Source organism: Girardinichthys multiradiatus, chromosome 22 (assembly GCF_021462225.1).
Source record: "Girardinichthys multiradiatus isolate DD_20200921_A chromosome 22, DD_fGirMul_XY1, whole genome shotgun sequence".
Classification (NCBI taxonomy): domain Eukaryota; kingdom Metazoa; phylum Chordata; class Actinopteri; order Cyprinodontiformes; family Goodeidae; genus Girardinichthys; species Girardinichthys multiradiatus.
The window spans coordinates 20,274,991-20,296,526 of record NC_061814.1 but is presented as its reverse complement, the minus strand read 5'-3'; the positions used below and the strand labels follow the sequence as shown (position 1 = coordinate 20,296,526).

The window sequence follows — 21,536 nt, the reverse complement described above, 5'->3', positions numbered from 1 at the left end:
AAAGTGTAAACAGTGTTCTTTACTGTTATTTTAAATCTAACCTACTTTCGCTGGGTTTTATTCAAGGGGAAAAAGATGAATTGAGGTTTGCTTCAAGTTTGCTTATAGAAACACTGGAAAGAATAAAAAAGTACATATAACCAGGTGATCTTTTTCTATTTTTAAATATAGATTTTTTTTTTTCTTAGCAGTGTCAGACAAGCAGAGGGCCTGTTAAAGGCTCTGGCTCCATTATTATCTGGTGCAGTGGGGACTTATTATGTAAGTCCTGAAACCTGAGTCAGTCACCTGTTCTGCTACCTGAGCTCAGGCCCTGGGGACGGATGAAGGACAGCCAGGCTGCACTTAGCTGAACACCATGGAGCTGCTGGGAGCTCCAGGAAAATCCCTGAAGGCAGTTTTTTAACCAGCTCAACTAAACCAGAGGAGTGAGTAGGAAATTAATTAACTGAGGAAAATCAAAAGTTACTGAGGTCTGTCAAAGATAGCTAACGCTTTAAACTTCCTACCAAGGATTTCTTTTTGATTTCTCAAGTAGCTTCCTTTGCCAGTCTTCTGTGGGTGACTTGAAATAAGATAAGAATAATCTAAATGGGTAATTTGTGTAAACATATTGACTTAACTGATGGGTTGTAATTTTCGTACTGAACCTCTGAGGGCTGAGAAGAGTTTCCACTGAAACTTGACAAATGATCTGGGAGCACATCTCACTCTGATGATCTGTTACACTCCTAGGTGAGAGCAGGACAGCGCCCACTGTGGCCTCTGCTGATGCAACTCAATATGTGGAGTGAAACAGCTACTGCTTGAGGTAAGCAGCTGTCTGTTTTTAAAGTATGGAGCAAAAATATGCAACAGTCATTTTTGAAAATTACTTGTCTAGTGCAGTTTCATTTAAAAAACATGACTTTTTTTTTTTTTATGATCTATATGGTTTTGTATAATTTTCACCTAATAATCTGCAGCCAGACTCTTAGGCTTTGCATAACGCAAGCTTTTGATTGTTTTTACATCTTTGTATTCTTGTTGGAGCTTCTATTATATGTGTATTATTTTAGTTCATTGGAATGATTTCCAGTAATGGTTATTCAGCCTCTGTTTATATGCTGTTTGTGTTACGTTTTGTCAAATTTATGCTTAATTTTCTTGTTAACCCTACCTGGATTTAGGTTTAAATCCACTTTCATTTCACTTAACTTTCACTTTTAATTAATTGCTTGCTCTTTAGTTACATTATTTACAATGATTTGCAAAACTATTCACACCCCTTTTCTCATGTTACAGCCACAAACTTCAATGTATTTTGCAAGGATTTTATCTGATTAATCAACACAAAATAGTGCATACTTGAAGTTGAAGAAAAATTAAACAAGGTGTTCGGTCCTTGGGGCAATATTTCTTCCAGCTTTGTACATCTAATGACATGCCTTTTATTCTGTACAAAAAAAGCTTACGATGTTTTCATTCAAACAATTCATACTGGAAGGTAAATCTCTATACCTGTCTGAAATCTTTTGCACCCTGTAACTTCACCCAGCTTACCTGCCAGTGTTGAACAGAAGTATCCCACAGTATGATTTTGCGAAAACCATGTTTTGCATGGCAAACAAAGTTCAATTTTCCTCTGGCCTTCCCACTGAGCCAGGCAGGCACCACCCACTTGGTGCACAGGCTGCCACAGCAGCCCAATGCCCAACCCCACCTGTCTGACTTGAATGAACAAATTGCTTTAACACAGAAACCATTATGTAACTAATCTTTATAACAAGGACTAATTACTTTATGCACTACATTATCACCAATATAATCCAACATTAGTTGGTCAATAAGGGGTTTATACAAGACAAATGCAAATCCCTGTCCACAAAATACTGTAAAATACAGACATTTGAACACATTGTTTTTGACCCCCCCCCCCCTTTCTCATTTCAAAACCTTTACAGCTGTTCAGTTTCATCATCTTGCATAAAGTGCTTCTGAGTGTCAGCAGCATGAGGATTTAATCAATCAAGGTTTTCATGTCTGCATTAATAACCATACAGTCTCATTAGCCAAATACACGACCTGGTATTTATAGATGTTTTTGGTTGATATCCCTATTTTTGCAAAGCTTTGACTTGTTGATACTTGTTTTAGCCGATTCCAATTTCGCATTAAAATTATATTATAATACGATATAAAAATGGCCTTCAAAGTTCCTGTTTTTTTAGCTTTCCTCGGTTAACCTGTGATTTGTTGTTTATATTAGATGCAAAATATTACTAAAGCAATATGTTAAAGCAAAGACAACATGATTTTAGAGTTGACATTTTAAACTACCATTAGCATCTTGTATTACTGAGAAGCACAGTTAGCACAGCTAACATTACTAAAACACCAGCCTGTGCATCTGTGGATCTGTATAAGATCGCTCCTTAACTCTGAGATTTTTAAAAAGCTGCAAACATTTCCAAATCATGCTCCATAACAGAGATGGAAAGCTCGAAAGCATAAAAGAGAGCAACTTGAATCTACTCCATTCAACCTTCCTGTTAACTGCTCTTGTGCATATCTCAATGATTTGAATAGTTTCCCTGTACATTCTCCGACTTCATTTAAAATACCTTGGTGGTGCTGAAAATACCTAACTTTAAATCTTCTCTCAATAATAGAGTCTCCCCGAAGTTTTCTGCATGACATGGTAGTACTTATTAATGGTGCTTTCACTGATTGGAAAAAAATTGGATCTTTGAGATTCTGGTCAGCTTGCTGTCAGTCAAGTTCAAAACTGCTACCAGCATCTTTATTGTCTGTTTGCTGATAAATTTCTTAGTATATTTCCCTCATATAACTTATCTCATAATTTTCTGTCTCTATTTAGCTCATTGTTTTTATTGATCAAATAAAACCTAAATTGGTGTGAAAAAGACCAGTTACTCCGTTGTAAGCTCGGTGCTCGACGGTGTCTGCCCTGCTGTGCCTGTGGGTGGGGGCTTGGGTGGCGTTGCACAGGGCCCTTGCCCTGCTGTCACGGCGCGCTGTATGGTGGGGGCAGAACGCAGCGGGGGGTGCTTGGAGCGGGGCTGTGTGTGGAGCTTGCGCTGTGTGGGTGTTGCTTTGTTGGGTCTTCGGGGGATGAAGCTCTCCTGTGGGAGTGTGCCTGTGTGTGTGTGTGTGTGTGTGTGTGTGTGTGTGTGTGTGTGTGTGTGTGTGTGTGTGTGTGTGTGTGGCGGGGGGCGTTTCATGGCGTTTGGGTTCCAGGGCATGGTTCTCTAAGTAATTGACTCTGTATACCAATATACCTGGACACAAATCAATTTTGAGCTGCCTTCTGTTTATTATAAGTAGAAATGAGATTTATTTTAATGAACTTATTCTCTTTATCCATCCACATCTGTGCAGGTGTTACTGCAAAACAGAGCAACACAATACCTGACTCTTTTTAAAACTTTTTCCAGCCAAACAATCTGAATTTGTTGTCTGGGTGTATCCAACAGCTGGACTTTCAAAGAAACAAATTTCAGCAACCAATGTTTTATGCTGATCATGATCCAAGAGCTTATAATTATTGATTTAGATGCTCTACCCAAACATTTCTTTCTAATTTCTGTGATGAAGTGGGGAGGCAAATTTGTAAAGTAGGCTACTGTTGTTGAAAGTAATGCTTAATCTTTACATTTTTAACATTTAATAAGAAAAAGAAGCCAGTATCTGCAGTTGTTTTTGTTTTTTGTTTTTTAGGAAACAAAGTGATAAAGTTTCTATTAGTTTTCTATACCTGCTTGTCCTGCAAGGTAGTGGAGGGGGCAGTGCCTATCTCCACAGGGCAGGAGATGGGGTACACCCTGGACAAATTGCGAACCTATCACAGGGCTTTATGTTATACAATATCCAAAATCTTTCTGCAATTATGCCTAATAAGATGGCTATGAGCTGAGCTGAGCAGCTGGAAGTCAGGAGGAAGCTTGTTTTTATTTTTGGAACATGATGAGTATGAATGAGGTATGAGCCCTGAATTAATATGTAATGATAAACTGGAGTAAATAATCAAATATTGCATTGTTGGCAGAAATACCGCTTTAGATATTTCATCACAGGGTGAGTGTTCATTTTGAAAGAAATTGTTGGCACTTTTTCAGGTACATCAGCTTGATTTTCTGAGCAGATTTTAAATGCAAAAAAGTCTTCTATTTTGTGACAACTGGAAGGTGAAGCATTAAAAGCTGTCACAGGTGATTATTTCAAAGCATATTTACATATTTTAACAATGTGATAGATTGCCCGGGGTGCTCACCAAATAACATAAGATCTGATTTCATAGTAAGATGATAAATGTTTTTATGCAAAAACCCCATGGATACTCTGTTGCATTATGAGATCAGACATTGTTTGCTTTAGGTGCAAATGATTATGCCTGAGGAAATTAAATGCTTTATTAGCAAAATACAGTTTAAAAGAAACATCTTCTGTCTTGGAAAAAAAAAAAGCCCTTTCTGTTGGAAAACAATTCGTTGTTATTTGTGACATTTGTTCCACTGGGTGTTTGGAGGAAGAACCAAATGGAGGAGGTTGAAGAATGCCTAAATATACACAGTGCCTTCAAAATGTATTAATACCCCTTTAATATGTGTTGTCAAACAATAACTAGAAACCTCAGTTGTGTATGTATGGGGGGGTATGTATGTTAGATAATGTGTCAGCTTAAATTGTCCTGTTTGTTAGTGTTTTGCCCTACGATAGACTGGCAATACGACCACTTCCCCAATTTCCCCTGGAGATAGTCACAATGAGGGTCTGCAGATATTCAAGTAGTATAGGAGGATCTATTGACAGAAAAACTATAAGAAGTCTCATTTATACTTTTACACAAGCCATGTAGGGGACATTTACAGCAAACATCTACCACGGCATATATTGCAAAGCAATATGTGCAGTGGAAAACTAAAACTGCACATCAATCTGTACACACTATTCACGTGAAACATGATGGTGGCACCGTTAAACTTTCGGGATACTTCTCTCAAGCAGGGTAAGGAAAACTGATCAGAAAGGATAACAAGATACATTAAATGGCTCCAATTGCATTGCAATAGTGAAGGAGAACCTGCTAGATGCTGCAAAAGATATTCTACAATAATCCGCATCCAGAGCTACAACAGAATGGTTTTGAGCAAAGCATACGCAAATGTTAGAATGGCCCAGTCAAAGTCCAGACTCAAATTTAAATTCCATGCCAAGACTTAGAAACTGTTGCTCACAGACTATCTATATAGTCTGACTGAGCTTGAGCTGTTTTCCAAAGAAGAATAGGAAAAAATGTCAGTCATGTAGAGACCAAAATACTTGCCACTGTTATTACACTGAAAGGTGGTTCTACAAAGCATTGACTTAGGGCGGGTGAATATAATTTCAGGCCATACTTTTCAAACGTTTTATATGTGAAGAATTTTAAAACAGTGCATTCTTTTTTCTCTACTCTTTAATCATACCATGTTTTTTTTTGAGTCCGTGAATTTTGGAGTCAGTCCTTGTAATGTGGCAAAATGTGGAGCATTCAAGTGGTATAAAACACTTCTGCAAGGCATTCCATGTCGTAATACATCCAATTTCTATTGAAGTTCACAATTCTGACAAGGTTTAAATAATTCATGGAGCTTTCATGGAATTTTGTGTTGTGAACATTTCCAACATTTCATAACAAGCACTTTTTAACAGAGACTGTTTGTTTTGTTTGGTTTTTGACAGTTCAAAATGCAAATTTGTTCTACAAGGTCAGCAGAGCTATGGGTTTAATTTTATCTTTGGACTGGTCTGACTTAGGGTTTTAACAACTGACATAAGAGCTGTAAACATGGCAGAAACTGAATACTTTTTGAAATAGAAAATCTGATATTTTCATTTTAAATGTCATGGATAATTTTCCCCACATGCTTTCCTTTATCATGACAACACCAACAGAAACGGAAATATGTTGAGCAAAAGAGGATATTATGGGTCCAAAGCAGTTATGTATTTTTAGTGTGTCTGGAGATTTTAGTTAGCATAGATATCAATGAACACATTGCTGTGACGCTGTTTTCTTTTCTTTTTCAGAGTGCTTAATAAGGTCATCGCTGCTTCACTGCACAAGAATGTTCAGTCATCTGGAATGAGGTGGGGGCAAGCAGCAGAAGAAACCGTGTCTCTCGGAGCAAAATCCAGCCAGTCTCCTGTTACAGAGGGGTGGTCCTTTGGTGGAGTTTTAAACCTGATGCGCCAGGCAAAACGAACAGCATTTTCTCTTTTCACTTATCCATTACAAGGACTTCTGCATCTATCCTCTTTAACATTTGATCAGCTGCTCCATAACTATCACTTTCCCTGAAAAGAAGAGCCTCATTCTAGTCACCAATGAGAGTCTCAATCATCCAGCTGGATCCTACCTCTTTAATGTCAAATAATTCAACACAAGGCCACTCGCCATCAAATGGATTGTCAGCAGGAGATCCAGGACAGATTAAAGTACAACTTGTTGGATGGAAACCAAACTATTTAGAGACAGACCAAAAGCAGGAAATGACAGATTTCACAGTATTAAAACCGTTCTCCTCTGAGCTTTTCTACAGGGTGTGCATATATCATGAGATGCCTCTGAGGACCTGTAGCTCTGCTGTGTTTTTGGACAAGTCACTTTGCATTTCACTCGCAGAACTTGCTGCAGGAACGAGAGGAGTTCAAGCCCCTTTGTACAGAACTGACCTGACTTGTCAGCTTGATGGGAAATCTCTACGCAGATCCACTACAAATAAGAAATCAGCCAAAACAAAGGAAGTTTACAGGAGAGGTAAATTCAACAAGAGCAATGGTCAAGAGCATAAATTGGATCACAGGAAGAGCCCATTATCCAATTGCCATGGACACGAGGCCAATCAAAAGACACCTGCTTGTGGCATTAACAGTAAGGATGACAACTCAGAAAAGCAGATACACAGCACTTCTTTGGGATTGTCATTCAGAGAGCCATCTGCCTTGAACACAAAGGCTACAAAGCAGAAGGGGCATGCAAATGAGGCAGCCTTCTTTGCTCCGAGCAATTTCAGGCACAGGAAGCTCACTTTTCCCTTTAGTTCAGGTATGAATTTCACCACTCTTTACTGAAAATCCAGAGTAACCGTTTAGTAAATATATATTTCACTGGCTTGAATGTCCTAAACCTAGGAGAAAACTTCAAGGCATAGCAGGGAGGGTATTTACGTGCCAAGCTGGTCTTAGAGTATGGATAATCTCTCTTTTTTTCCCTTTCTGCCTCTTAACTTTTTATCTCATATTTTGTTAATATACCCACATTCACCTTCCACACTGTTTCCATGGTGCTTTCATTTTGTTTAAAATAAATCCCAATTAGCGAAGGAACATGCTGACCTCAAATAGAGTTAAAGTGCAAACACATTCCATTATCCTTCTCGACTTCCTACACTTAAAATATAACACACAAAGAAATGAAATGACTGCTGCATCAGAATGACATTGTGCTGTTTTAGAATAGACTTGTAGACATTTGTGCTGAAAGTTTAAAGGCAATGCTAGAGGCTTACATGTTTAGTTGAAATTCTTATTTTGAGAACTCTTGTCCTTAAACAAGACAGGAAAACAGTGGTTAAAATAAGAATGAAAGATAAAGCATCATGAATACAACTTGAACAAAATAAGCTTAGAAATGTTATTTTGTTTTGGGATGCATCATCGCAAACACTATGCTTTCTTGATCTGAGCCAATAGTATATTATAGGCTAATTTACAAAACCTTGTAATAATGATGGCGAAGATTCAGCCAAAAGGACCTGACCTTTTATATTTGCTGTCTCATGAAAAAAAAACTGCAAAACACAATACTTTTGAATTATTAAACAGTCTCAGCTCTGCGTGGGATATTTAAGTTTTTCCCAGTTTTCACAGGACCATAATTTTTGCAGTAAATATGCCCTGTGAGAAAACCTCGACCAGTGACATCAGATGACAGTGATGCAGTACAACAAAAAAGCTACATGATCACTGTAGAGTTTTCAGCTGAGAGATATATGTTCTAAAAAAGGGACAGGAATGAGGTTACAGGAGCAGAATGGATGCGCTGCCATCTTTTACATTATTCATTGGCCACACTCATGTTCCCCCCTGGATTTTTTTTCTCCTGATGAGATGTGGGGGTAGTGTGTGTTTCTGTTAGCATTGGGGTCTGCTGGGTTCAGTTTGAGATCTGTTCTTAGCCATCCTTCTCAAGATAATTACACTTTGCAAGAAAGTCAAGTCCACTGTGAAAACGATGAGTACAAACAAGAGAGATGGAAAAGCAACTGAAAAATCTGTGTTTAGAAGCTTCTAAATGCATAATTATCACAAAGTTAACCAGCTTCTCTACACTTCTTAGTAGAAATTATGTTTTTCTTTGTAGTACTAGTTTTGAGTGATGCAATCTTAACTACTTTATTTGTCTTTAGTGATGATGAGCAAGCAGAGAGGAAGTCAAAAGACAGATGAGGAACAGGGAGGTGGCAAATCCACAGAACCTGATAAAATTTCCACTTGTCATCCCCCTTCACAGCTGCAGAACGATTCTGTGGGAGGCACTACCGAAACATTGAGCCTGAAAGTATGAGTCACATTTCTATACTTTTTTCTAAAGAATTCTCTTTCAAAGGAGCAAAATCTAAAATACGCTTCACAGGTAATGTGAGCAACAACAGCACTCTAAAGAAGTAAAAAACTGGAACTATGAGGACTTGTCGACATAATTTGTTGACTTTTTAACAGGAGATGGACAATTTTAAGCAGGTAGCACATTTTAAACTCTCATGATGCATCTTTTGTAAACAACACGTCATTTTAAAAGACTAAGGAGACCAAATATATGACATCCATGTTTAAAATTGAAAAAGTTTGCTATCTTCCATGTTTGCTTGGATATTTGTCCAACTATATGAAAACTGATATTTTTCACAAGAGAAAAATTTGCAGAATTGTTTAAAGCTTTTGCACACATTTCATCTCATATACATTTACTGACTTACTCAGAGGTTTTTGCTTTTCATACATTTTTTTGGAACAACATTACTTCAGGTCACAAAAAGCCTTTTATTTAATTACCTTTATTCTAGGTCTTAAAAATTGATTTACTTATGTTCTGTATTTGTATGTAGGTGTATGAATGAGTGTGTGCATGGTTGTTTGTGTGTTGCCCTGCGATGGACTGGCGACCTGTCCAGGGTGTACCCTGCCTCTTGCCCATAGACTGCTGGAGATAGGCACCAGCTCCCCAGTGACCCACTATGGAATAAGTGGTAGAAAATGACTGACTGACTGTTTTTGTATGTCATTTTCTTCTTCTATTTGTTTGTTTTTTTCTGTTTGCTTTTGTTTTTGAGATATTCAGTGATAATCATTCCTTCTGTGGAGTTCTACATAGGAATTAGAGAGTCGCTGTGGGTTAATAAAGCTAATAGTTAAGTTAAATATAATCTATTGGCATAATATTTTTTTTTTTTTAAGTTTTAGGGGTTCATTCTTTGTAGACAAAATTGTACCAAAATGGTAACATAAATAAAAAGATTTTGCTTTATTTTCGATTTGAACATTATGTCTTTCATTTGCAAAATATTACTGAGATTCAACATGTTACAATGCATCCCATTTTAAGTGTAAAATCAAAATAAAAAGGATAAAAGGAGGTATTTAAAATGTTTTCTTGTCTACTCAACACTGTACAATTTAAATGTCCCGAAGAGACATTTATCATAGTTTTGTTTTGATCCCTACAATTAAAAACAATTATTATTTTCTTTTTGTGTTTTTCCAAATCTGTCTTTACAAACTATAGGCCAATTTCTTTACTGTCTAAATGTTCAAAAACTGTTATGCAAACCTAATGGAAATAGTTATAGAAAAACAAAATTTGCTCTCCAAGAGTCAGCTTGGTTTCATATCAGGCAGATAATGAATTGTCATCTTTGAACAAAAGAAAAGTACATCTACAATGTTTTGGTACCAGTAGGGTCATTTTAGAGCTACAGGCTACAGTTAAGACGTTAAGCAACAACTGCTCTTTTATTGATCATGGCATCCCACCACAATCAGGACACATAGTGTTTATTTTATACATCAGTAACATATCCAGTGTTTTAGAAATATTGATAGATTTGGTTTGATATAAAAAATAAAAAAAACTCAATTCATTTAAATACAACATAAGTCATTTCATTTGGAAATAAAAGATTTAATAGAAATGCAAAGATTTGGATGAAACAACATTTGGGAAAAACAAACAGGTCAATAAAAACAAGCAGTTAGGGGAAATAATAGCATGGGTTAAAGGGACTTTGCCTAACCTAACAGTTTGAACTATTTATAATAGCTGATTAAATCAAATTCCAAATATCACAAAATGTTCTTCTGAGCAAAAAAAAACCAATAGCCTGAAATATTAAAAATAATTTTTCATGCAAAGAAAGAAAATCCTAATATGAGGGGTGTCCGTGTGGCCTTACTAGAAATGGTTTTTGTCTGTGTGTGTGTGTGGTTACTGGGGAACAGTTTGTGTGGGGAGCTGAAGAAAACTCCGAATATAAAGTGAACATATGTTCTTCATGAAATATAAAGAAGAGGAAGATGTTGGAAATTCCGTGAACATTTCTGTCACATATTTATGGTAAGGGGGAGGGATTGGATATGTCTAGGCTGAACTGTGGCATTCTATTTTATTTTCTTTGTTTAATTGCTATTTTATTTTCCGTCAAATAATTGTCTTTATATCATTTACCTGATTGAAAAAAATGGTCTCTTCTCCAGGAGGCTTTAGAGATCTTCAGGCCAGACTTCATTAGCCGATCTCAGGGTCGGATGAGGAGGTTAGACCAGAGGGCCAGGAGAAGGAAAGCACTGCAGGACTCAAATCCAACTTTATTGCAGGGGCTAACAGAAGATCGAGACAAGCAAAAGAGGAACTGTACTACACCAGATCCACTTAGTGGTAAGTACAGCTGAATCACTAAGACCAAAAAAAGAAGAAATAAGCTATTAAGAATAATATAATGTGACTCATAACACCAGCTGGTGTCTCAGTCTCAGTTTTTGTTTCACCACCAGTGTTGACAGAAGCATTGTCATATGATCAATATGTTGATCATATGACAAAGGATCCTAGGACTTTCTGGAATAAACAAGTACATGTGTTGTGTCTGTCCTGGTGACAACAGAAAGTAAATTGCTACCTAACATATTTAGAGCAGATGGTTTCTTTTCCTATACAACATCCATCTTTTATCACGTTGCATCACTTTTGCAGATACATGCATATTTATCAATTCTTTGGACAGCTGGGCCAAGTGTTCCTCCTTCAGCAGATGTAGATTTATAGAGACAAACAGATACCATAACAAATTATTAACAAACCCATGGACATGCCATGATATTTTCTTTCTTCATTTGGTGGAATTTCAGTGCTTTTGGATGGGAACAAAGGGACATTTTACATGTTATTCCCCTTTTAAGCAGTATTTCACTGACTTTGCTCTCTGGTGGTCATCATTCAGTACTACATGGATAGCTAAAGCAATTCTGTATCAATGGAGGCTTGACAAACAATTGAAAAGGAATGAACTGGAAATAAAACATTGAAAAAGCAGATAAAACTCCTTTGGCCTTCATAGGCTTATTTATCAGACTTGTATTGACCTTTTCAGACATTTAAATTATTTCCTTTTACATTGCTTTGTGATTGTGTGTCCTTGAACAGGGGTTAGGCTAAAAGCAACATTTGTGAAATATTATCCACCAATATAAGTGTATGAATATATATATATATATACACTTATATTTCAATAGCTTATTTATTAATTCAGCTGTATTGCCAATATAGTAATGGTATGAAGGATTTCTCTAAGTAATATGCAGTTATATATAGTTTGTAAAGATGTGTGAAAAAACTTTTATTTTATTGTACAAGTATAATCTCACACTGAAAATGTAAAGAAAAATAAAACAGATTTGTTCCCTTGTACAAAACAAATTCTGATGCGCATTTCAATGTAACTGAAGCAATTTTTATGTATATTCTAAAGTTAACCCATTTTAAATTCATAATCCATGACTTGCTGTTTCCCGATGTGATCTATAAACCCATTTCTTTTAGCCAAAAAATAGGAAAGACACAAAAACATGTCATTCAAGAAGGGCTGATATGTGTTGTTCTTCATAAGTCAGGAAATTTCAATAAGGACATAGCTACTCAACTAAATTTCCTTGTATCTTCAGTCAGAACAATAACAACTGGAACACAGCTGGACCTAACTTTATTTTGGCACTTTATCTCACAATATAATTTATTTTCCATAACATCAACATTCCTATTTTATGATGAGCCCATTGGAATTATATAGTATTTCACACATATACACGGGTGAGATTCTCACCCTACACCTGAATTAGGCGCTGAACAACACATGATTTCCATGATTTTGACAGAGTGCATAGTTATGTTACTATCAGCCAGTCTGTAGCTGCTGTCTCTGCTCAAAACTGTGTTTGATTCACACCTCTATGCAAATGAGGATGGTGATGAGTGATAAACTACTCTTCCACTCCAATTTAGGCAAATATAGGTGTGAGAAAGCTTTCCAGACAGGAATTATGACAGCTTGAACCTTTAGTAAAAAAACTGATTGCAGTATTATAGGAAATATAATTTAATAGACCCAGGGTGGTTTTAAAATGTGATGAAGGAGTAATAAAAAGTAGACCTTTTCACTGTGACCTCTGACTGAAGCATAGGGTCCAATTATACCCTTCTGCTTTTTGCTTCACATCATTCTAACACAAACAGAATTAACAGGACCAGGACAGGATCTGCGAGTACAAAGTGTGTTAGGCTGTGTGTGTGATGGTGGTTCAGTATCCCTATGTGTGTTTTTCTGCATCAGTGTGCTAATGGTGGATGGTGTTACAGTCTAGAATAGAAAACCCATCCATCAGTGTTTATTTACATATGCAAGCTTGATTTCCATATTAATTCCTCTTTGTTATTCCTGTGTGTTTGTACGGCTGTGTGGATGTGTGTGTCCTAGATAACCTTTTCAAGCCGAGGGAGAGGTCTATATCAGACAGAGAGATGCAGCTCAGGTCCAGACGGTGAGTTCTCTAAGCTAAGCCCTTGTCAAAGACTATTGGTTTTTTTCTCGTTTTTATAACATGACTGAACCCATCAAGTTTCCCTTTCATACATAGTACACATACACAACATGCATACCCACACATCCACATACTGTTGACATCCAACAAATATTTGATGCTTAGATATCCTGGCAGAAGATATGAGGTAACCTCCACATCTTATCTCTGTTTTTTTCTCTCTCTGCTTATCTGGCAAGGCACACCTGATCAGGTGAAGGCTTCCAATTGTAACAGTTTTTTTTTTTTTTTTTTCAAAAGCAACACTATCTGACTTTGAAGATTTAGCAAATTGGCAGCAGTTGTGCAAGTGAGAAAGGGGAGTGCATGTTTGCAGCCTGTTTATCAGTGGAACCAGAGTTTTATTTCTCAGGCTGTGGTCTTACTTGATAAAACCTTGTCTCCAAAATGCCAGTCTGTTTGCAAGGCTCAGCCACCCTTAGACTTGTGATACTATTTTCTTCTGCCCTGTATGAAGTTTCCTTTTTTGCGTCTGAAGGATTTACAACAAGCTGCCGGAGGTGACAAAGAAGAAGGAGGAGGAGGAAAAGAGGGCTGTATCTCAAACCAACAGACTGCGAGCAGAGGTCTTCAAAAAGGTAAATGGGACCAATCTGATAATCTGAATTTCTTAGGAAGTTTGATTACACCACATTGAAATGATCAGCTGGGAATTCAACGATCGATTGAGTAAAGTTTTTAGAGAACAAAATGGAAATCTATACATCAGTATCTCCTAATATTTGTGCCAGTTCCAGTCTTACATCCACATACTTATCATGAGCGTGGATCTATATTATCCAATAACTCTTATTAATGTTTGGCTTTGAAACAATTTACTACAACTGTTCTGCTTCCGGAGTGGAGAGATTTTACCACAAACAATTTGAAGGAACTCTCAAAACAAAAGCTGGATGTATATGTTTGAATTTATGGTGGTAGATTTTTCTTAATCCACACATGGTTTTACAGACATGCACAAATATAAGGTTAATCCATGACGACATCATAGAGCCGGTGGATGTTAGAGACTTTCCGTTTCTAGAATGCCCCACAGATGCTCCATAGGGCTTAGGTCTGGAGACATGCTTGTCCCGTCCAACACCTTTACCCTCACTTTGTTTAGCAAGGCAGTGGTCATCCTAGAGGTGTGTTTCAGGTTGTTATCATATTGGAATACTGCCTCGCGACCCAGTTTCCAAAGGGAGGGGATCATACTCATCTTCAGTATGTCACAGTACATGTTGGCCTTCATGTTTCCCTCAATGAACTGTAGCTCTCCACAGCCAGCAGCGCTATTGCAGCTCTAAACCATGACACTCCCACCACCATGCTTGACTATAGGCAAGACTAACTTGTCTAACTATGTCCTATGAAAAGATATAATAATAAAAATATGTATGAAGTGTAAGGATTGTACTTACTCTTATTAGAGACTGTGTATAAATAAAAGCTATAATAAGTAAGAATCAGTTTACAAATTGTCATTTGTGGAGTAATTGCTTTTTGCAAAAAAAGGATATAAACTGAAATGATCAATTACTTAAAAAGATTATTTTACACCAGCCAATTTCATAACAATCTTTCAGGAAAAATACAAAAAACAGATTTGGAACTTCAGAACATTGACTTGTCTGACTAATTTATTTATGCATTGGCCAATACAATATGAAGATATTTTGTTCTAATGACTTCAGGGTTGGTTTCCAACACTCTGATATAAAAGAGAAGCAAGCAGAGTAACAAAAAATACTCTCACATTTTAGAAATGTTGTATTGTATAGGGGCAGTTTAGTTTCAGTAGTGCATATCTTATATCCTCATAAAAAATATCTACAGTGTACAGTCTTTAATTAGATATTATTTTTAAGCTTTTGGACCTTTTTTAAGATATAAGAGACAGACAGACAGACAGACAGACAGACAGACAGACAGACAGACAGACAGACAGACAGACAGACAGACAGACAGACAGACAGACAGACAGACAGACAGACAGACAGACAGACAGACAGACAGACAGACAGACAGACAGACAGATAGATAGATAGATAGATAGATAGATAGATAGATAGATAGATAGATAGATAGATAGATAGATAGATAGATAGATAGATAGATAGATAGATAGATAGATAGATAGATAGATAGATAGATAGATAGATAGATAGATAGATAGATAGATGATACGTAAATACGTAAATAAAATACACTTATTTGGAAGATAAGGCATCTCATGATTTTGTCCACCAGAGGTCAGTATTGAACTGTTAAAATCTTGTAGTGCTGTCATTCAACAATGAATCATCAGCCAAAAACAATTAATACTGCAAAAAATATTTTTTCTTCTACATTAGTCAGAAATCCAACATTGTCCATTTTGATATGTATTCTGTAACTTTTTCTTAGATAAATAATCAGAATCAACACATGATCAACATAGTCCACCTGTAATTTCGGTTTCAGCACTGCAAACTATTACTGTTGTACTAAGGGTCAAACTTAGAATTATTAATAGGTATTAAGGAATATGCATATGGAGACTATTTTAAGACTATGTTTCTGCCTTCTCAAACAGACAGAGGAACTTGGGAAATGAATGATGTATTTAGGACATGCAGTGTCAGACAGATCCACTCTTTTTCACCTGCGGGTGAACCATCACTTTCTTTCCTATTATAACCTGAACAATGAATTTGCTGTCAACCAGAGAAGTGGCAAGAAATTCAAAAAGATGTTTCAGATTTCTCAGTGTATTTAAGTAATACAAACTTCAATGTGAAAGTATCTTTTTTTTCCATGAATTATTTCAGAATCATTTCAGTCACTGACTTGTCTTGTTTTAACTCTGAAACCTATTTTACTCAAGGCCAGATTTTCATTTGTAGGAACAGTGTCAAATCTACATTAAACCAGAGTTTTCCTTCAATAACACAGCTGGCAGCTGTGGACTCTGCTGAAGAATTGTTCATTTCTTGGAGAATTTTTGCCGCTATGATACCAGTGTGACCTCACCACCTCTCAAATGAAGCCATTAGCTGGGCCCTACCACAGAGATTGGGAGAAAAAGAACGAAGTCCTGCCGAACAAACGCTGTGTGATTAGGAGGACTCATTTTTATCCCACTCAGAAGGGGAGCCCAGCAAAGATTCACAGCGAGGGTTTGATAGCACAAGGTGGAGGGTGTGGGGTGTTGAATGCAGTCTGAAATTAGATTCCAGCTGTCGGGTAGTACATTTGTAGGAGTGTGATTGCACAGACGTCAGATAGCTGGCTAGACTTATTCCCTTTACCTATAGGCTTGCCACCCTCGGGTGGGTGATCTGATCGGTGTGAAAGCCAATTTAACGATGGTAGCCCTGCATGTGATGCTGAGCTGCTGCTAAGAGACAGAGAAAGGAAAGGACTGAGTGCTGATGGATGGATTTTGATCAGCCGATTGAAGGCACCTATAAGTAACATTTGTGTTTTTCTTGTCTTACAGAGACTTCTGGACCAGATCCTGCAAAGGTGAACCAGACTCCATCAGGCAGCTGCTTCAATCAAAACCACTGGCTACATATGTGTGCATTCCTTTGTTGGGTAGTGTCTATAAAACATCAAGTTAGCTCTTCACATTGTTGCAAACAGGGAAACTTGATTTTGTTTTTGTTCTTCCTAAAATATCTAGTTATTTTTAAACAGAGGTGGATTACCCAGGTTTTACCCATGTTTCAGATGCACAAGTGTAAATATCTTCCATCTAATCTATTCCTCAGGTTTAAAGTCCTTTTGATTAAATGCCAGAGAAAGTGTTGATGTGACTGAAGTTTTCCCTGGCTGTGTGAAGCACAAATTAACACGGCACGGCCTTTCTCCTCTTGTTGTACACTGGGCACAGTAGTGGTTAGTTGGCAGAAAGAAGGCCAACTAACCACCAGTTAGTTGGCCTTCTGCTTACAAGGAAAACAAGATCAGCTGTATGGAAATATTTCCAATCTTGAAAAATATGGATATAATGGTGTGGAAACTAAAGGTGTGCCACCCATCTTTATTACTAAGGTAAAACTGTCAAAAACTACAGTAAAACTATATAGTATATCGTATATATAACTATATAGTAGCATGTCAGTTAAGTAGCTGACTAAATACCATGCTAATAACAACTTGTTATACTTCTGGTGTTAGTGTTAGTCATCTCCAGTCAGAGCAGAATGACAATGGGTGTTTTCTTGAGAATTATTACTAAATGAAGCAGGTATTTATTCTATACCTTTCCATTTGTCTATTTATCAAAACTCACTAAATAAGTAAATAAAAAACATTAGTTTAACTGTAACATAAGTACATTCTTTTATTTTAGTAGAAATAAGAATAATTGTTGTTTTTCTGTTTTACATAAAAACATTTAGAACATGTTATACATTTTAGTTTTAAACGTTTATATTAAAACTATGATACGGTAAAACCATGGCATTGTTACCATACCTTGCAGTCTAAAGTGTTTTCTCGCTGAAAAATTTCTGGGATAGATTTTGGTATGCAACTTTTTTTCTGAATGAAAACTAAACAAAAGCTAAACAAAATCTCCAGCAGAATAACTGGAACTATGACCAAAAGGAAACTCTGAAAGGAGATAAAATCCAATCTAATAGTCTAATTCTTTAAATCTATAGGTCTTTGAAACAACAACAGTAAATTTGGATCCCATTATTTAGCATCAAAGCATTGGTTTGGATTTTGTTTTAAATAAGGTTCTGTGAAGTTATTATTGGTTAAAGGTTATCCTAATACAAAGTGGTAGAAAGATCCCACATCATTGTGAGCTTGTTGGAAAAAAAAAAAAAAAACAGAACAAACCCTTTAATTCTATTCTATCTAGTATATAGATAGATAGATAGATAGATAGTTTGGCATCAACATTATGCTTTCAATTGTAGTGCAAGTCTCACAAAATGGGATGAAACTGCAGGTAAAATTAGGCTTTGAGCTGACTGACCTCACTTTGTCTGTAGGACAGTTTTGAATTTCAAGCTAATCGAACACATGAGACACAAGGTGCCTGTGAAAAAAGGCCCTCTGTCACAGAGCTCCAAACCAAAGAAGACTTTGTTATAAGAGAGGAGGCTCCTAAAGTGCAGCCTGGGAGCCTTTTCCTCATATAGCCTGTAAAGGTGACAGACAACTCTGATGCATTTTAAACAGTGCCAGCTGGGACAATGAGAGAGTTAAACACACACACTTTAAACATCCAAAGTGTGTTGACAGAGTTTTTTTCACAAACACCACATTTAAAATATAATTGTGAACAATAATAAATTAATAAATCTGTAATATACAAAGACTGCCTAGTTATTTTAAGAGTTTTCATTTATAACCTTTTGGTATAGAAAGGAGTATTAATGTCTGCTTACATCCCTCCTGCCTGTGTTACCAAGAAGCCTGTTTGGGATCATTCCACTTTGGATAGCAATTTTCCTGCTGCCATGTAGGCAGGTTTCACTGACTGACAAGAGCTATAGCTGAGGAGACAGGCTCTTGTCAGTCGGCTTTTCTCTCTCTGAGGAACCATGGGTCTGGATGTCACATTATTGTCTCTGCATAATGTGGACTGTGCTTCTAGGTCCCTCCACAAGCTAGAATGACTCAACTGCCCTCAAGTTATCTCGCTTTTAAAAAGAAGACTTATAAGATAGGATTGACATAGGTTTCATCCAAAGACGGAGCCTCAGCTTTTTTTTTTTTGTTTATTTGTGGCTTTAGAAACAAATTAAGAAAAAAATCAAAGAAAGCCTTTGGTGAATGAAAAGGTCTGTTTAAAATATGCCACAAACTATGTAGGGGGAGGCAGAAGATTGAGGAAGAAGGTAACTTGGTCAGATGAGACCAAAACTGAAAAGCTTCATCTACATGTTAAACATTATGTTAGATCAAAAAATAGCAACACTGCACGTCACCTTTGACAGACTCTCTATAGAAAGATATTGTGGTGGCAGCGTAACCCTGTGGGTATGTTTTTCAGTAGGGTCAGAATTGATGGAACGCTGTATAAAATCTAATATAGGGCAACCCTCTCAAAAAACCGGCTAGATACTGCAAAAGACTTGAATATGAGTGGATGTTAACCAACCAAGAGGATAACCACCCATAGCTACCATGAGCTGGTTTAGATCAAAGCATATTTGTGTGTTGGAATGGCCCAGTCAAAGCACAGTCCTAAAATGTGATAGAGAACTTGCGGCAATGATGTTCACAGACATAATTTTCCATTTCGATATCTTTGCCCCTGCTCTGCATCCAAGTTGCCGTCGTTTTGAACTCATCTGGGATTTGGGGCTGTGCTTAAGGTATTTTTTTGAGTTATTGAGATGTTAATGAGGTGTTGCTATGGTTACACATCATAACAGATTTCCAATGGTACAAAGGTATCAGCAAATTCACAATTCTAGAATCAACATTTTTAATATATAGTTTTACGTAACACAGTTACCATAAATGGGATTCAGAGGAAAAATGTCATACTACATGAAAAACACTTTGTGTAATACATCAGTGTACATGCAGTGATTTCATTGTATGCAAGTATTTTCAATATTTTATGCAATATTTGTGTAAAACGAACATCTGCTGTTGTTTAAGTGCCATAGATCATAGAAATGGGAGAAACTGGATTGTAATTGCTGTTTAATTTATTAAAATAAGCAAATAAATCCTTTACGCCTACAATGTTTTCTAAAAAGTTTGGGAAAAATTTTTATTTTTTTTGTTATCCATTCTAGCACGACTATGGTTTAATTTAATCCAATCCATTGTAGGTCTGGCTGTATGTTTCTGATTCTTGTCCTGCTGGAAAGTCGGCCTCTGCAACATTCTTAAGTCTTTTGCAGCCTCTAACAGGTTCTCCTGCAGGACTGCCTGATATTTAGCTCCTTAAATGCCAAAAAGTTCAATTGTACTCTCATTTTACCAGGGAACCTTCTAGCATATGTTTTCCGTGCCCCCTGTATAACTTATGTAAAAGTTGATATAGGATTTCTTATGGTTTTTTTTTTTTTGTAAACACTGGCTTTCTTCTTGACACTTTTCCATAAACACCAGATTTGTGGGGTGCAGAACTCATGATCGTTCTGTCATTGGATTCTCCCACCTAAGCTCTGGATCCCAGATGTTCCTCCAGAATTTCCATGGTACTGCTTCTCTTATAAATGCATATCTTGTCTGAACTGTCAGCTTAGGACAGTTGTGCAATACTCTTTCCATTTTTGGAAAATAAATTTACCACTGGGTCATCAGCTGTTCAGGATAGTGTTTTGTGACCCAACTCTAGTTTAAAGTTCTCAGCAACGTATTGCTTGACCTCTTTGGTGTGATCTTTTGGTGAGTTGGCACACAGCTCTGCATTACAATGTCACCAGGTGACAAAAATGTTTCAAGCATTGGCTAAATGCATAGATCAAATCAATGCATGGATGTGCCATATTTTCTTTAGTTGAAGGAAAAAACCCAAACCTAAAGTCATTATTTTTGGACCAAAAGAGGAGTGATCAAGAGTCAGCACACAGCTTTAGTTACTACAGCTAGAAACCACAGATCAGGCCCGAACTCTGGGTGTGGTGATGGACTCAGACCTGAACCTAACATGAAGATAATTACTAAGTTGGCCTTCTATCGTTTGAAGAACACTTCCAGGATTAAAGGACTAATGTCCCAGCAGGATCCCAAAAAACTCATCCATGCGTTTATCTTTAGTAGAATTGATTACTGTAGTGTCTTCAAAGGTATGTCTAAAATGTCAATTAGACAGCTGCAGCTGATCCTGAACATTTGCTGCACATCTCCTCACTAGAACCAAGAAAGTAAAACACATCACTCCAGTCTTACACTGGCTCCCTGTATCTCAGAGAAAAGAGTTTAAAATATGTCTGTTAGTTTATAAATCACTGAATGGCTTAGCACCAAAATACATTAAAGATTTGTTATCCTTGTAACAACCTTCCAGAATCCTCAGGTCTTCTAGTTCAAGTCTACTCTGGATCCTCAGAATCACAACCAAACATGAAGAAGCAGCAATAAGTTGTTATGCTCCACTGCTCCACAAACCTCTAGAAAACTGCAAAAATGCAAAACCTGAGTTCAAATCAAATCAAAGTTAAAAATCTATTTGTTTACTGTTTCTTTTGACTGTTCTATTCAAACTATTAACAGAAACAACATTAACTTACATCTATTGTACAACTTTTCGTTCCTTTCCTTTACTATGCCAATGCTATGTACTTTTTTGATGTGTTTTCCTCTTCTTTTTTCCATAATGTAACCTTGAATTGTCTTGTTGCTGAAATGTGCTATACAAATGAACTTGCCTTGCCTAAAACCTATAGATGGTT

At 36.8% G+C, this 21,536-nt stretch overlaps 1 protein-coding gene across 2 annotated transcripts; it reads left to right on the top strand.

Annotated features, from left to right (window-relative positions):
- The first annotated feature begins 208 nt into the window (after positions 1-208).
- On the top strand, positions 209-19,862 carry LOC124859351 ((E2-independent) E3 ubiquitin-conjugating enzyme FATS-like). Of its 2 annotated transcripts, XM_047352097.1 has the most exons (8): positions 209-428; positions 736-811; positions 6,073-7,090; positions 8,454-8,605; positions 10,798-10,978; positions 13,071-13,134; positions 13,673-13,772; positions 16,658-19,862. In XM_047352097.1, the coding sequence occupies exons 3-8, from the start codon at positions 6,370-6,372 to the stop codon at positions 16,685-16,687; spliced, it is 1,248 nt and encodes a 415-aa protein (XP_047208053.1). In that variant the 5' UTR covers positions 209-428; positions 736-811; positions 6,073-6,369; the 3' UTR covers positions 16,688-19,862. The 2 variants fall into 2 exon arrangements, with proteins under 2 accessions (XP_047208053.1, XP_047208054.1); XM_047352098.1 differs by lacking the exons at positions 209-428; positions 736-811; positions 6,073-7,090; positions 8,454-8,605 and adding an exon at positions 8,613-8,787.
- The last annotated feature ends 1,674 nt before the right edge of the window (positions 19,863-21,536 follow it).